The following is a 15,988-nucleotide window of genomic DNA, read 5'->3' as shown; positions in this document are numbered from 1 at the left end:
GCAGAACACAGGTCCAAAACCAGAACAAGTAGAAAACAGACAGCATTGATGAACACAGGGGAGGGATTCTTGACCGGTCTGGAGGGTCTAGAGGAAAGAAAAATAGCAGGTAAGGCCTAATTTCACCTTCCTCAGCGATCCTCCAGACTGGGCAAGACACTTGGGAAGTACCAAAGCAGTAAAATACTAAGGGCGGGATCCCCGAGAAGCAGAAGACAACAAAACAGCACCAAATCTGGCTTCCTCTCTTGCCTGAACATCGATTCTGTAATGCTTCACAAAGGAATGCAAAGAAGACCAGACAGCTGCTCTACAAATGTCCTGTGGAGGAATGAGACTGCACTCCGCCCAAGGAGAAGCTACCCCCCGAGTGGAATGCGCCTTAAGCACAGGCGGCACCACATGGCCCTTCAATAAATAGGCTGAGGCAATAGCCTCTTTCAACCACCTAGCAATTGATGACTTAGAAGCGGCCGCACCTTTCATAGGCCCCCCATGCAATACAGTCTATCCGAAGACCGAAACTCCTGTGTCCTTCTCAGGTAAACACGCAGAACCCGACGAACATCCAATTTCGCCAAGCGACGCTGGGAGGAATCCCCCTATCTATCCCCTAAGACCGGCAAGGAAATCACTTGATTCACATGAAAAGCGGAAACCACTTTAGGCACAAAGGAGGGCACTGTCTTCAGCGAAACCTTTTCCTTGTAAAAAGACAAGAAAGTCTCTCTACAGGACAAAGCCTGGAGTTCTGAAATCCTCTGAGCTGAAGTAATTGCTACCAAAAACACCGTCTTCAGAGTAAGATCCTTCAACGTGCACGACTCCAAGGGTTCAAAGGGAGCACCCACCAGTACTTCTAGCACCAAATTCAAATCCCATGACAGGACCAATGGGCGAATAGGCGGACGTATTAGCTTAACTCCCCGCAAAAAACGGACCACGTCCGGGGAAGACTCCAAAGAAGAACCCTGGACCTTCCCGTGAAAACAGGTCAATGCCGCTACTTGAACTTTCAAGGAGGATAAGGAAAGTCCCCTCTCCAAACCATCCTGCAAGAACTCCAACCGAAGCACGAAAGGGGAGGTAAGACCGATCTTGGCACCAGCTCTCAAAAATCTGCCATACACGCACATAGGCCAACAAAGTAGACCACTTCCTCGATCGCAACATCGTATCAATCACCCTGAAAGAAAAACCCTTCTTTCTCAACCTGTTCCTCTCAAGAGCCAAACCATAAGCGAGAACGGAGAGGGGTCGGGCATCTCGATTGGACCCTGAACTAACCTGACCGAGTCCCCTAATGGAAGTGACTCTCCTACCGCCAGTCGTACCAGATCTCCGTACCACGGACGACGTGGCCAATTCGGAGCCACCAGGATCACCGGACCCGAGTGATGCTCGATCCGCTGAAGTACTCGACCCACTAGAGTCCATGGCGGGAACACATACAGCAGTTCCTGAGACGGCCACGTAAGAACCAAACGCGTCAATCCCTTCGGAAGACGGATCCCTCCATCGACTGAAAAAACGAGGGACCTGAGCATTGGCGGCCGTCGCCATGAGATCTATCGCCGGCAGAGTCCATGCCACAACAATGCAGTCGAAGACCGAATGATGAAGCAACCACTCTTCGGGGTCTAGCATGTGTCTGCTTAGAAAATCCACACTTACATTGTCTACCCCAGCTGCGTGTCTCGCTGAAAGATCCTGAAGGTGTCATTCCACCCAGCGCATTAACTCTGCCGCCTCCTCGGCCACCGTCCGGCTCTTTGTGCCGCCCTGGTGATGTTACGTCTGTGCTCACCTCGCCCTCTGGTGGCCAGAATCGATGGCTGCTATGGACTATCCCCCGTTACAGACTTTAGCCCAGTTCAGTCCAGTCCAGATCATCCAGGCTGCCGGATTTCTCTGTCTTGTTTGAACCTGCACAGCTCCCATAGGTGCCTGGTGATTGCTGCATCTGAGCCTCAGTTGCTGCTGGGCTTTTTAGCAATTTGGAGACTCTCTGCCTTTGCCTTTGCATTGCCTAAGGCCCTGGTATGTTGGTGCTTGTGGCACGTCTGCCTAGTTTAGTTTCTGGTTCAAGTTCCCTGCCTGATTCTAGTTTAGCCTTTGTGTAGTTTAGCTTGTTCTGTCCTAGTCTTGATTCTTGTTTGTATTTCTGTGTCTAGTTCTTGGTTCTTTGTGTGTCTTGTTTAGTGGCTGCGCTGGCAGCTTTTAGTCCTTCTCTTTTGTGTGTGGCCTGTTGGTATCATGCCCCTGCCCTGTCGGCCGCCTACACCCAGGGGCTCAACTAAGCGCAGGTGAAGACTAGAGTTCCTGCTCTGCCTATTCCAGCTTGTTTGCCTTTGCTGCAACCCCTGTCCGGGGTTCCAGTCCTGTTCTGCCTAGTCTCCGGTTTGGGGTGGTTTTGCCTGCCACTGCTGCTCCTCGGCAGAGGCCCAAGGGCTCACAAACCCAGTTTCCAGCTTTTGAAAACATGACAGGTGATTGACATAGGCTACTGCCGTCGCTTTGTCAGACAGAACTCTGACGGTCTTGCCGGCTAGAATAGGCAGGAAACTCTGAAGCACTAAACGGATAGTCTACGTCTCCAACCGGTTGATAGACCACAGTGCTTCCTCCAGCAACCAACGTCCCTGAGCTATCTGACCGAGGCAGTGTGCCCCCCAGCCCTCCAGACTCGCATCCGTGGTAACCACTATCCACTCTGGAGGGTCCAACGGCATGCCCTTCACTAGGTTCGGCGTGTGGAGCCACCAACGCAGGCTGAGATGGGCAACTTTTCTCAAGGGCAGCCTGACCTCCAACTCCTGAGACTGTGGTGACCACCGGTCCAGAAGAACAAACTGCAACTACTGCATATGCGCTCTGGCCCAAGGTACTACCTCTGTTGCTGCTGCCATCAGCCCCAGCACCTGAAGGTAAGAATGAGCCATCGGAGCCTTCTCTGCACACAAATGACGGATATAATCCTGCAGCTTGGCAACCTGAGAGGGAGTCAGGAACACACGACCTTGCTGTGTTGAAACATACCCCCAGATACTCCAGAGACTGAGAGGAAGCAAATGACTTGACCGGATTACTTCCCAACCTAGAGACTGCAGAAAACTTACCACCCGCTTGGTTGCCTCCTTGCTCTTCGACCTTGGTTTGGCTCGAATCAACCAATCATCTAGATATGGATGAACTAGGATTCCTTGCTTTCTCAGAGCCACCACAACCACCATCATGATTTTGGAAAAAGTGCGGGGTGCCATCGCGAGTCCGAAAGTCAGCGCACAGAATTGAAAATGCCTCCTCAAGACAGCAAACCGAAGGAAACACAGATGAGCCTCCCGGATGGGAATGTGCAAATAGGCATCTGTCAAATCCAGGGAAGTGAGAAACTCTCCTCGCCGAACTGCTACAATAACCAAGCGCAACATTTCCATCCAAAACGAGGGCACCTTCAGAGATGCATTGACCCTTTTTAGGTCTAAAATGGGCCGAAAAGTACCTTCTTTTTTGGGCACCACAAAATAAATCAAATAACATCCCGCCCCCCTTTCCCGCTGAGGGATGGGTAAGACAGCCCCTAGAGCAATCAAATGAAGCAAAGTGTCTCAAACTGCGCTCGCCTTGTGTCGAGAACGACAAGGAGACTCTAGAAAGGAATTGGGAAGGGGGTGTTCGAACTCTAGCGCATAGCCGTCGTGCACCACCTCTAAGACCCACTGGTTCGATGTGATCTGGGCCCACCTCTGATAAAAGTGACTCAGCCGAGCCCCCACACATGCCAGAGGTTGGACCCCCTGCCCCCTCATTGACAGGCACGGGTAGGACCGACTCCCCCCCTACACTGAGTCATGGCCTCCATGGCGTCCACCACGAAAGGACTGAGTCCTCTACAAAAAATGACCTCTAGGTGCTCTGCTTGACCTACCCGGTCTGTACAGTCTAGCTTCTCGAAAATGGTCATGTGTCGGCATCCCACATCCACCAGCTCTAGGAAGGAGTTCAGGGAGTTGCAGAACCTTAGCATCCCCAAGAGCGCGTACCAGCTTCTCCAGCTCATCCCCAAAAAGCAAGGAACCCTTAAAAGGAAGAGAACATAATTTGGACTTAGAGGCCGCATCTGCGACCCAACCACTTAACCAAAGAGTCTGGTGGGCCCCAACCACCAGAGCCATATTGTTGGCTGATGCCTGCAGCAAATTGTAGAGAGCATCAGACAAGAAGGAGGAGCCCATCTCTAACTTAGCCAAGACTTGAACCCAGGAGGCTCTGTCAAACCCCGGATCATCCAAGAACTTTTCAGCCCAATAGAAGCAAGCGTGAGCCACAAGGCCTCCACAGACTGAAGCCTGCAAAGCCAGAGCTGAGAGATCAAAACTACGCGTAAGAAAAGATTCCAGCTTCCTATCCTGAGGATCCTGAAGGGCAGCTCCACCATCTACCGGAATGGCCGTGGCCTTAGTGACCGCTGTCACTACAGCATCTACTGTGGGTGGCTTCAAGGATTCCCTGTCCTCCTGAGGGAGCAGATAAAGTTTAGCCATGGCCCGAGCAACCTTACAAGGGGAATCTGGGGCCAACCACTCCTGAAGCACCATCTCCCTCAGATCTTTATTCATCGGGAAAGACCAGGAAGAACGCCGGATGCCCAAGGGATCTACCTGCTTCACCTCCCCAACAGGAGCTTCAAGGGAATCAAACTTTAAAGTAGAGGATACCTGATTAATTAATTCAGCCAAGTCATCTCTCTGAAAAATTCTTACCACTGAGGGATCCTGTCCCGGCAAGGCACTCTCCTGCTCCGGACCGGACAATACAGGATCCTCGTATCCAAGCTCACTAATGTCCCCCTCAGACACCGGATGAGAAAAAACTTCAGCATCCTCTGACCATTAAAGGCGAGGTCTCTTTGGAAGAACTGGACTGGACAAAGTAACCGGGGCATCCAGCTGCTGAGGCCCCAATTTCCAGGCCTGATACAGAGACCAGATAAAATCTGGAGGAAAGCCAATGGGATCAGAGCCTTCATTTGGCAGCGAAGGGTCTGAAAAACAAATTTCCTGCGCTTCAGAGGCAGCCTGACTGGCAAACTGAGATAATCCCCCAGGGCAGGAAGGATCCAAAATGGCGACGGTTCCCGCCAAAAACCGAACCACCGCTGACACTCCTGCCAATGCGGTCATCTCCCCCGAATTGGCCCCAATCACGGGAACCTCCGTAGGCAACTGCGGAGGCGCGAAAGATGGCAGTTTAGACTCCCCACACAATCTACATTGAGCCCCCGACGATTCCAAACCACGCCGCAAACAAAAACGGCAGCGCAACAATTTTCCCGAGGACATGCCAGCTGAGAGCCACTTACCGCCAAAGTTCCCATCTAAACAGCCCCAGCTCTCCCGGACAGCACAGCCACAGAAATTGCCTCAACCAGAGTTTTTCAGCAGACCCGTTCAGTCCTTCCTTTTCTTTTTTTAAAACTTTATTTGGACCCAGCTGCTGCAGGCTGAAAGGCACTCAAGGCTCCTGTCCATAGACAGAAGTCGAGGCACAAGGCTTCCCACAAGGGAGAGCAGGGCAGGGGGCGGGATCCGGCCACCTGGGTGTGACACCCCACAGGGTAAAAACGGGGCCCCAGGTGACATACACAGTGTGCAAAGTTCAGTGTTCTCAGTCTCCCTCTGCTGGTAGGAGTGCATAACCCAAGCGTCTTGACCGGTCTGGAGGGTCGCTGAGGAAACTTGTTTTATTCTCCTAGTGGCCGAAATTCAGTCCGCGGGAGTTAGCCAGGCTGACTCCCATGGTCGGTGCTGAGCCTGGATATTTAATGCTGGGCTGTTTCTGGTAACCATGTTGAATATCCATTTTATTTTTGGCCAGTTTAAACATAACTGGCCAAGCCAATATTTAGCACTGGCTGGTTAAGTTTAAACTGGCCAAAGATATACCTGCTATTTCAGTGGTCTCATTTGGTTGCCAAACTTTGCCAGTGATGCGCTGAATACTCGCAGATGTTATATCACACAATATAACTGGTTATCTGCTAAGTGCTATCTGGCAATATTCAGTGGGAGATAACCATCGATCTCCCACTAAATATTGCTGGATAGCCAGTTAAGTGCCATTTAACCAGCCAGGAGCCACCAGGGACTTTTCTTTTGGTGGTGGGGCTTAGGGGGGGCTAGAGGTCCACCAGACCTCCAGCCTCTTGCGTGCGGGGGGGGGGGGGGGACCTCCTGTTTGAGAGGTCCAGGCTTTTTTTTTTCAGCATGCCCAGGCACAATCCTCCTACAGAAGTACCCCAATGATCAGAGCTAATAGTGTGCCTAAATTTGCATTCTATTAGCTCTGATCATTGGGAATTTATTGTCCCGTACTGTACTGGCGCTAATTTTACAGCGTTGTTCGGATCAGTGCAGACAATTTGATCATTGGTCCCTGATAGAATTACGTTTAAAATTCCAGGAAAACAGGTGAACTCTTACAAGCAAAAGCTGCTTTTGAAGATAGAGCACAGCAGACTTGTAAATAAGTATTTAAGTACATAAGAATTGCCATACCAGGACAGACTGAAGGTCCATCAAGCCCAGTATCCTGTTTCCAACAGTAGCCAATCCACGTCAAAAGTAACTAGCAAGATCCCAAAAGAGTAAAACAGATGTTATGCTGCTTATCCCAGAAATAGACATTGGACTTTCCTAAGTCCATCTTAATAATGGTTTATGAACTTTTCTTTTAGGAACTTGTCCAAACCTTTTTTAAACCTGCTAAGCTAACTGCTTTTACCACATTCTCTGGCAATGAATTCCAGAACTTTATTACACATTGAATGAAGAAATATTTTCTCTGATTTGTTTTAAATTTACTACTTAGTAGCTTCATTGCATGCCCCCTAGTCATTGTATTTTTGGAAAAAAGAGTAAACAAGTGATTTATATTTGCTTGTTCCATCCCCTTTAGTATTTTAAAGACCTCTATCATATCTCACCTCAGTTGTCTCTTCTCCAAGCTGAAGAGCCCTAACCTCTTTAGCCTTTCCTCATAGGAAGTTGTCTCATCCCCTTTATCATTCTGGTCGCCCTTCTCTGTACCTTTCCTAATTCTGCTATATCTTATATCACTTGCAGGACAATGAATCTTCATTTGTAACAAGAGTCCCTAATCTCTGATGAATTGAAAGTCCAGGTTAGCACACTGCAGGATGATGGGTAGTGGATGCTTGGAATGCTCTCCCGCGGGAGGTGGTGGAAATGAAAACGGTAACGGAATTCAAACATGCGTGGGATAAGCATAAAGGAATCCTGTGCAGAAGGAATGGATCCTCAGGAGCTTAGTCAAGATTGGGAGGCGGGGCTGGTGGTTGGGGGACGGGGATAGTGCTGGGCAGACTTGTACGGTTTGTGCCAGAGCCGGTGGTGGGAGGCGGGACTGGTGGTTGGGAGGCGGGGATAGTGCTGGGCAGACTTATACAGTCTGTGCCAGAGCCGGTGGTGAGAGGCAGGGATAGTGCTGGGCAGACTTATACGGTCTGTGCCAGAGCCGGTGGTTGGGAGGCGGGGATAGTGCTGGGCAGACATATACAGTCTGTGCCAGAGCCGGTGGTGAGAGGCAGGGATAGTGCTGGGCAGACTTATACGGTCTGTGCCCTGAAGAACACAGGTAGAAATCAAAGTAGGGTATACACAAAAATTAGCACATATGAGTTATCTTGTTGGGCAGACTGGATGGACCGTGCAGGTCTTTTTCTGCCGTCATCTACTATGTTACTATATGTTACTATGACAGTAAGCAAATTCAATGTAATGCTAATCTGGCAGTTGGGGTTTTTTGTTTGAAGGTGTCTGTGAAACTTTTTGTATGTGAATGAATGTCCAATGAAATAATGGTTTCTAAAAGTGATTGACCTGTATTATTGGAAAGCTTCCAGGAAAGAGGACAAAAAAGTAGAATTGTTCCTTAAACAGCTATATATAATTTCAGTGGATGAGGACAAGTAATAGTAACGCACTATAGTAACATGACAAATATCAACTGCTTACCATTTCCTCTCTGTCATTAGTATACAGGAACAGTGTTGTACCCCGGAGTTCCACCCAATACCTTTCATATTCCTGTTTGAAAAACAAAACAGAATATATTTCCAGTTTTGATAAGAGTGGGCATAAGGGAAATGACAAACCAAATAACATTATACCATGAGTGAATTGATTACTATATATATTCATTCCGAATATAATATTTTTCCCTTAAAAAAAGGGGGGAGGGAAATGTTAACTTAAATATAAACTGAAGCTATATATTCCACCTTTCCCTTCCTTCCCTCCCTCCCCCGTGGTGTCTGACATTTCCCTCCTTCCCTCTCTCTCCCCCATGGTGTCCCTGCTCCTCCTCCACTGCTGCGGCACCCTCCCAGAACTGGAAAAGCTCCCACTTTCTCCCTGCCCCCTACCAGATCCACACCTAGACCCCTCTGGGCCTACTATACCGCTCTTGTCATCTAATGGTGAGTTGGAGCAGCCATTTTCACTATAGAGACTGCATGTGCAGAAGCAAGAGGGGATCTCTCCTGCCCCAACTTGCCACTAGACCACCAGGGCACTACGGTAGGCTTGCGGAGGAGCACCTGTGAGTGGCTCCAGGAGGATGACTTCATCTGTTCAGGAGGAGGAGGAAGGAAAAGAAGAAGGAAATGGAAGTTCATCCAGTTCAGGGGAGTGGGGCAGCACTGGCAGCAGAGTAAGGACATCGCAGGGGAGGGAGAGAAGGCTTGAATATGAACCAAGATGCAATTTTTGATTTTGTCAAAAAATCTGTTTATATTAGAATATATACAGTAACTATGTTATTTCAATGTGATGTCTAGGTAAGTTTTGTATTTCACCATTTATAGATCACAGTTGTACGATTTGCTATTGAAATTCCTGTTTCATTTTCATGGAGAGAAAGAGAGGAGGGATGGTTGTTGTTGTCTGGTACCTTTTGTTTGCTCTATGTGGGCTTCTAGATGTTTCGGAACCATCCTCTAGTGCAATGTTTTTCAATCCAGTCCTGGCGGCACACCCAACCAGTCAGGTTTTCAGAATACCCACAATGAATATGCATGAGATAAATTTGCATGCACTGCCTCCTTGAATGGAAATTTATCTCATGCAGGTTCATTGTGGATATCCTGAAAACCTTAAAACTGGATTGAGAAGTATTGCACTAGTGGGACTTCAGAACTATGAGCTTTCATTTGGAGTAAATCCTCTAACAGATTTACGAAAGAAAAAAAAAAAAGAATTAGCAGCAGTAGTACAGTAGTAATACATGGGTTTTCACTAATTTTCACCCTCCTCTCACACAGTCCAAGCATCACAGGAGCAATCGTTGACTGGGGCCACAAGTTACAACCCCCTTCAGAACATGGTATATTTGCACAGCGGTCAGATTATTAAGCACCCCCCACAGCATCCTACTCCCCAACAAGCCTGAAGTACAGAAACTAGGATCGTTTATCATTATGTCACTTGATATACCGTTTTCCTTGTAGTCAAACTAAAACAGTTCACAATATATCAATAAACAAAATACAAACAATACATAAAACTTTATAAACATTGGCAATCCATAATTGATAGGAAAGTTCATGCACTCAAGAGCTATCATCATAACGCAGGCAAACCCCATATTCAAACCATTGACAGATAGCTAATTAAAATCTAGATTTCATTTTTGTGAGGCTTATCAAAACTAATTAAATACAGTTTTGTTCCCATTGCAGAAGTATAACTAGCCAAATGGTTAGAAAAATTAAAGTCCAAAAGCCAAATTAAAAAATAAGTTTTCAGCAAGTCTCTAAAAAATTCATATGACTCTGTGAGTCGTAAATGCATAGAGAGCGAGTTCCAGAGGGCCAGGGCCAAGAAGAAAAACATGTTGATTCCCAATGGGCTCTTAATGGGGATGGAAGAACTAATCTGTTATCTGTCAAGGAGTGATGTACGAAACAGCATATAGAGAATGATATGGCTAGCAAGGTAGGATGGATGGCTGTGTGCATAATTTTGAAGGTCATCAGAAGGATTTTGAATTTAATCCGGGATTCATGGGAAACCAGTGTAGGCGCCGTAATAGAGGAGAAACATGATTATATCATTTGGCATTGCATACAATGCGTGCTGCAGTATTTTGTAATGTTTGTAAATGTTTGAGATTAGTTTTAGTAAAACCTGTATAGATAGAGTTACAATAGTCATACTGGGAGTTGATGTAAGCATAATACAGTGAACACAGAGAAAACTGATCCAAGATGTTACGAACTGCTCGTAAATGACATAACAAGAAAAAGCCTGATTTTACAACTTATGATATTTGAGGAGTAAAGGTCAAGGCTTTATCCAGAATTATTCCCAGGTATCTAAATGACAAAATAGGGGTGATTCACCTGTTAAATAACACCAGTTCCAAAGATGGGGTGAAAGAGGAAGACCCTGTGATCCAACAGGTTGAGAATAAGATGATGTTCCTTAAGCGAAGTAGCAACTTTTCCTAAGCAATCCAGGAGAGGATCAATATAAGCGCATGACTGGGAAGTGTGGAGGGGCATAATCGAATGCGAACGCCCATCTCCATGGGCGTCTATCTCCGAGAACGGGTATGTGAAGGGGCGGGGCAAACCGTATTTTGGAAAAAAATGGTCGTCCATCTTTTTTCCGATACTACGGTTTGTGCCAGCCAAATGCATCGGATTTGTGCGGATTTGAGCTGGGCGGTATCGTTTTTCAGCGATAATGGAAACTGAAGGCGCCCAGCTCAAAAACGAACAAATCCAAGGCATTGGGTCGTGGGAGGGGTCAGGATTCGTAGTGCACTGGTCCCCCTCACATTCCAGGACACCAACCGGGCACCCTAGGGGGCACTTGTAACAATTAAAAAACTAAAGTTAACTACCTCTGAAGTCCACTTGGGTGCTGAGCCCCCCAAATCCCCCCCCAAAACCCACTCCCCACAACTCTACACCATTACCATAGCACTTATGGCTGAAGGGGGCACCTAGATGTGGGTATAGTGGGTTTTGGGGGTGGTTTGGAGGGCTCCCATTTACCACCACGTGTAACAAGGGGGGGATGGGCCTGGGTCCACCTGGCTGAAGTCCACTGCACCCATTAACAACTGCTCCAGGGACCTGCATACTGTTGTCATGGAGCTGGGTATGACATTTGAGGCTGGCATACAGGCTGGAAAAAAAGTTGTTAAAGTTGTTTTTTTTTGGTGGGAGGGGGTTAGTGACCACTGGGGGAGCCAGGGGTGGTCATCGCCAAATCCCTCCGGTGGTCATCTGGTCATTTAGGGTACTTTTTTGGGACTTGTTCATGAAAAAAAGGGTCCAAAAAAAGTGACCCAAATTCGCGCTAAAAACACCTTTCTTTTTTCGATTATCAGCCGTGGGCGCCCATCTCTCCTTGGCCGATAAACACGCCCCAGTCCTGCCTTCACCACGCCTCCGACACGCCCCCATCAACTTCAGCCGTTTCCGCAACAGATTGCAGTTGAAGACGCCCAAAATCGGCTTTCAATTATACCGATTTGGGCGCCCATGGGAGAAAGACGCCCATCTCCTGATTTGGGTCGAAATATGGGTGTCTTTCTTTTTCGAAAATAAGGCAGATAATATACCAGAAGGAAATCATCAGCAAAAGAATATGTACTAATACCACAAATTTGGATAAGAAGTGCAAGAGGACTTACAAAAAAGATTAGAGAAGGAGAAAGGACTGAATCCCGAGGAATATCACAAGACAGTGAGGGGTCCTTTTACTAACTGCAATAAAAGTGGCCTGCGGTAGTGTAGGTGCATGTATCGGGCGCATGCCATGCCAGTTTTTAACACATTTGCAAAAAAGGGCTTTTTTTTAATGGAACGGGAAAAGGGCATGTGGTAAAACTGAAACTGGCGTGCATCCACGTCCAAAACCGGCCTGAGCCTTTAACACCACCCATCGATCTAGCGGTAAGGGCTCATGCGTTACACATGTGGTGACCGGTCAGCGCATGCCAACTGCTGATTACTGCCGGAAATGACGCGCGTGGGAGGAAATAAATAAATAAATCATCTAGGCGTTATTGGTGGGTGCCAAATTTACAGTTACCACCAGGGGGTGCGGTAGTCTCATTTAGGCACGCAGTGCACGCTCGTAGCGCCTAACGCGCCTTTGTAAAAGGGCCCCTGAGTAAAATAATGAGGACGATGTTTGTTGAACTACGGTGAAAGACCGACTCTCCAGAAAAAAAGTGAACCACTGTAGTACCATCCCTGAAATACCCGAAGATGTTAAATGTGATAGAAGAGAATGATCAATAAGATCAAAAGCCACCAATAGATCTAGGAATTGGAGTGGAGGAGTGGCCTAGTGGTTAGGGTGGTGGACTTTGGTCCTGAGGAACTGAGTTCAATTCCTGGCACAGGCAGCTCCTTGTGATTCTGGGCAAGTCACTTAACCCTCCATTGCCCCATGTAAGCCACATTGAGCCTGCCATGAGTGGGAAAGTGCAGGGTACAAATGTAACAAAAAATAAAATAAGTAATGCAGTGGTTCAAAAACAACTGTGTCCACTATTTTTGATAGAAAAGAAACATTAGATACAGGACGATAGTTGGTTGGTTGAGAGGGATCCAGTGTAGACTTTTTAAGAATAGGTTTAACGATCGCATGTTTTAACGATGATAGAACTGTCCCTACAGTAAAAGTGTCAGAAAACAAACCCAGATCTCATGTATAGAAAAATGCAACACTGCCACTGAGCCACCAGGCTGGGCCGGGGGCTGATGTATATCAAAGCACTCGAACACACCCTTGTGCAGAACATTATTAGCTTAGATCACAGCTTCCCAATTGTGTCCCGTTTCAAATCTCCAATGTATGCACATTTTATTTCAAGCACAATCATTGCATGAGCTGAATGAGTGTGAATTTACCAGGATAAATCTGGAAAGCACTTGTTTAGTTGGACCATTGGCGTTCCTGGCCTGGATGGCACCCTGGGCGGAGCGCCGATGTGCCCCCCCCCCCCGGGTGCAGCGCTGGCGAAATGACACCCCCCCTGGGTGCACGCGCTGGGGGGGTGCTGCGGCGCGCGCCTGCTCCTCCGAGTTCACTAAACTTCGTTCGTTCGCTGCAGCTCCCTCTGCCCCGGTGCTTCGTGCGTGTGTAAGGTATTGGTGTGTGTCGTTCGGTAGCGAAGCATTATGGGTGCTCTTTGATTGGTCCTCCGTGGCTCTGCTCTCGACATCATGATGTTGTACGCGAGGGCGGGGCAGACTGTCATGGTTCCACTGCGATCTACACCATGACAGAAGTTGGAGTTGGAAAATGTTGCTTCATTAGAACGTTGGGGTTGTGAATTATGTCCGGAAGGGGCGTGGCTGAGGGCGTGTCTACTGAGTGAGGGTGAGTGGTCCTGACAGCCTACCCTAGGAACAGTAGATTCAGTGCTTCACTGAACGTTGGAGGTGAGAATTATTTATATAGATGTTCCTTTGTTCTGTTCTAAAGCTAAGTAAAACATAAACAGACTGGTTGTGGTAAGATTACAATGAGTTATTACCCCTGGGCCCTTGTAAAGAAAAAATAAACTCCAGGAGATAATAGAGTCCACAGCATCTTACCACTCTGCCAACCATGTTCATTCTTCCTGGGGGGGGGGGGGGGGTAATAAATTTCCACTGTAACTCAGTAAGGGGGCCCTTTTACAAAATGGCGTCTTATCGGATGCTAAAACAGAACTACCACTGGCCCAACATGACCACCGGAAGTAGTTCCGGCTGGAGCGCGTGCCATTTCTGGTGCTCCGGGAATTTTTTTCCCTAGCACGGCACTAACCAGGCAGTAATTGGGCATCACTGTGCGCTGCCCGGTTACCGCAGGGTTACCATGGGAGCCCTTACCGCCACATGGCCATGCGGTAAGAGTTATCTTACCACATGGCCATGTTTTTTTGGCCATTTTACCAGCTGCGGTAAAAAGTGCCCTGGCGTACGGGAAAAATAGCCCCCACCAGTACCACAGGGCTCTTTTTCTCATGGTTTAGTAAATGCAATGTATGCACACATATAATTGATTTCCATTACTTGTGTTACTTGCTCTTTTTAAAAAATATTATTAATTACATTTGTACCCCGCGCTTTCCCACACATAGCAGGTTCAATGCAGATTACATAGTAAATAGAATTACAAAGTCTTGAAGGAGAATGTTACAAGTTGTAGTAAACATAGTAGTAGTGGGGTTTTGAGGATATATAAATTGAGCATGGAGAGGTAAACAAAGATAGGATGAGCAAAAGGAGAAGAGATTAGGAGGGGTAAGGAGTAGGAAGGATGGAGAGGAAGAGATTGAGGAATGAGCATAAAGAGATTGTGAGACATGGTCAAAGGTATAATAATCATCGGGGCAGGAATCATGTGGGTGAGCTTAAAAAGTTAAGTTGGGTCATTAGGGTAAGCTTTCTTGAAGAGATGGGTCTTCAACATTTTTCTGAATGGTAGATGGTCGTTGATTGTTCGAATGGATCTTGGCAGAGCGTTCCAAAGCTGGCTGCTCAAAAAGGAGAAACTGGATGCATAGGAGGTCTTCTATTTAATACCTTTGCAGTTGGGAAGGTGTAAATTGAAGTAAGTACGAGAAGACGATGATCTATTTCTGGTTGGGAGGTCGATGAGGTTATTCATGTAGTTAGGGGATTCTCCATATATGATCTTATGAATCAGAGTGTGGACTAAAATTTATTCTTTCTCTGATGGGGAGCCAATGAAGCTTCTCTCGAAGAGGTGTTGCGCTATCGAATCTTGACTTGCCAAGGATAAGTCTGGCTGCCGTGTTTTGGGTAGTCTGAAGTTTCTTCAGGATTAGGGTCTTACATCCTAAGAAAACACTGTTGCAGTAATCTGCGTGCATGAGTACTGTGGATTGTACTAGGTTCTGAAAGGTGTCCAGGGGAAGGTATGATTTCACTCGTTTCAAAATCCACATCATATTAAGCATTTTTTGTGATGAATGTAGCATGGTTTTCGAATGATAAATGGTTATCAATCGTTACTCCAAGTATTTTTAGGTTGTCAGATATGGAGAGTTTAACGTCTGGGGTGCTAAGAGTAGTCGGGAGAAGTGGAGAGTATTGAGATGAAACGACTAGACACTGTGTTTTCTCTTTGTTTAATTTCATCTTGAAAGCGTTAGCCCAAGAGGTTAGGGTAGTCATGCCTATATTTATTTTAGCGGAGATTTCAGGTAGATTAGATTTAAAGGGGATAAATATAGTGACGTTGTCAGTATAGATGAAGGGATTAAGGCCATGTTTGGCTAGTAACTTGGCTAGGGGAATCATCATGAGTTGAAGAGTATCAGGGAAAGCGGAGATCCCTGCGGTACCCCGCATCCAGATGACCATGGGAAGATATGTTTGTAGTTCCTTTGACTTGGTAAGATCTTGTGGTAATAAAGGTTTTTATCCAGTTGATGATATTGCCACCGATCCCAAGTTTGTCCAGAAGTTTAGTTAGGATAGTATGATCAACCATGTCAAAAGCGCTGGATAAGTCAAATTGTAGGAGAAGGATACGGTTTCCAATTGCTATTTCTTGTTTGAATTTGGTTATTAAGGTAAGAAGAACCGTTTCAGTGCTATTCAATCCATTATCTGGTTAAATTTAGGATAGCCTTTTTTCTGGCCTAAATTTATCAGAATAATTACACAAATAGCAGACTGCTTTCCATATAGTTGGGCAAAATACTGTCACTCTCTCTTGCACTGATAGTGCTCAGTCTATAAAGATTTTCAGTGGCGCTGCTCATGTAGGGGTAGGTTCAAGAAAGGGTGCCAAACTTTAGGCACCAGGATGATGCATGCTAAGCATGAATTCTGTAATGGCAGTTCCATGTAAAACTGCCATTATAGAATACTAGCATAAGTTTGCAGTTTCGTACCTGTCTTTAGGCATGAGCAATCAAAGGT

General features: G+C 46.8%; 1 protein-coding gene across 2 annotated transcripts in view; it reads right to left on the bottom strand.

The window, feature by feature from the left end:
• Positions 1-15,988, bottom strand: part of LOC115461016 (signal-transducing adaptor protein 1-like) — a 142,278-nt gene that overhangs the window by 85,783 nt on the left and 40,507 nt on the right. For both annotated transcript variants that reach the window (XM_030190522.1, XM_030190523.1), the window contains exon 2: positions 8,037-8,108. In XM_030190522.1, the coding sequence (XP_030046382.1) occupies positions 8,037-8,108 (72 nt within the window). The remainder of the gene's footprint in view (positions 1-8,036; positions 8,109-15,988) is intronic.

Source organism: Microcaecilia unicolor, chromosome 2 (assembly GCF_901765095.1).
Source record: "Microcaecilia unicolor chromosome 2, aMicUni1.1, whole genome shotgun sequence".
In the NCBI taxonomy this organism is placed as follows: Eukaryota; Metazoa; Chordata; class Amphibia; order Gymnophiona; family Siphonopidae; genus Microcaecilia; species Microcaecilia unicolor.
Note: the sequence above shows the minus strand (reverse complement) of the source record. Positions and strands in the feature narration are given on the sequence as shown.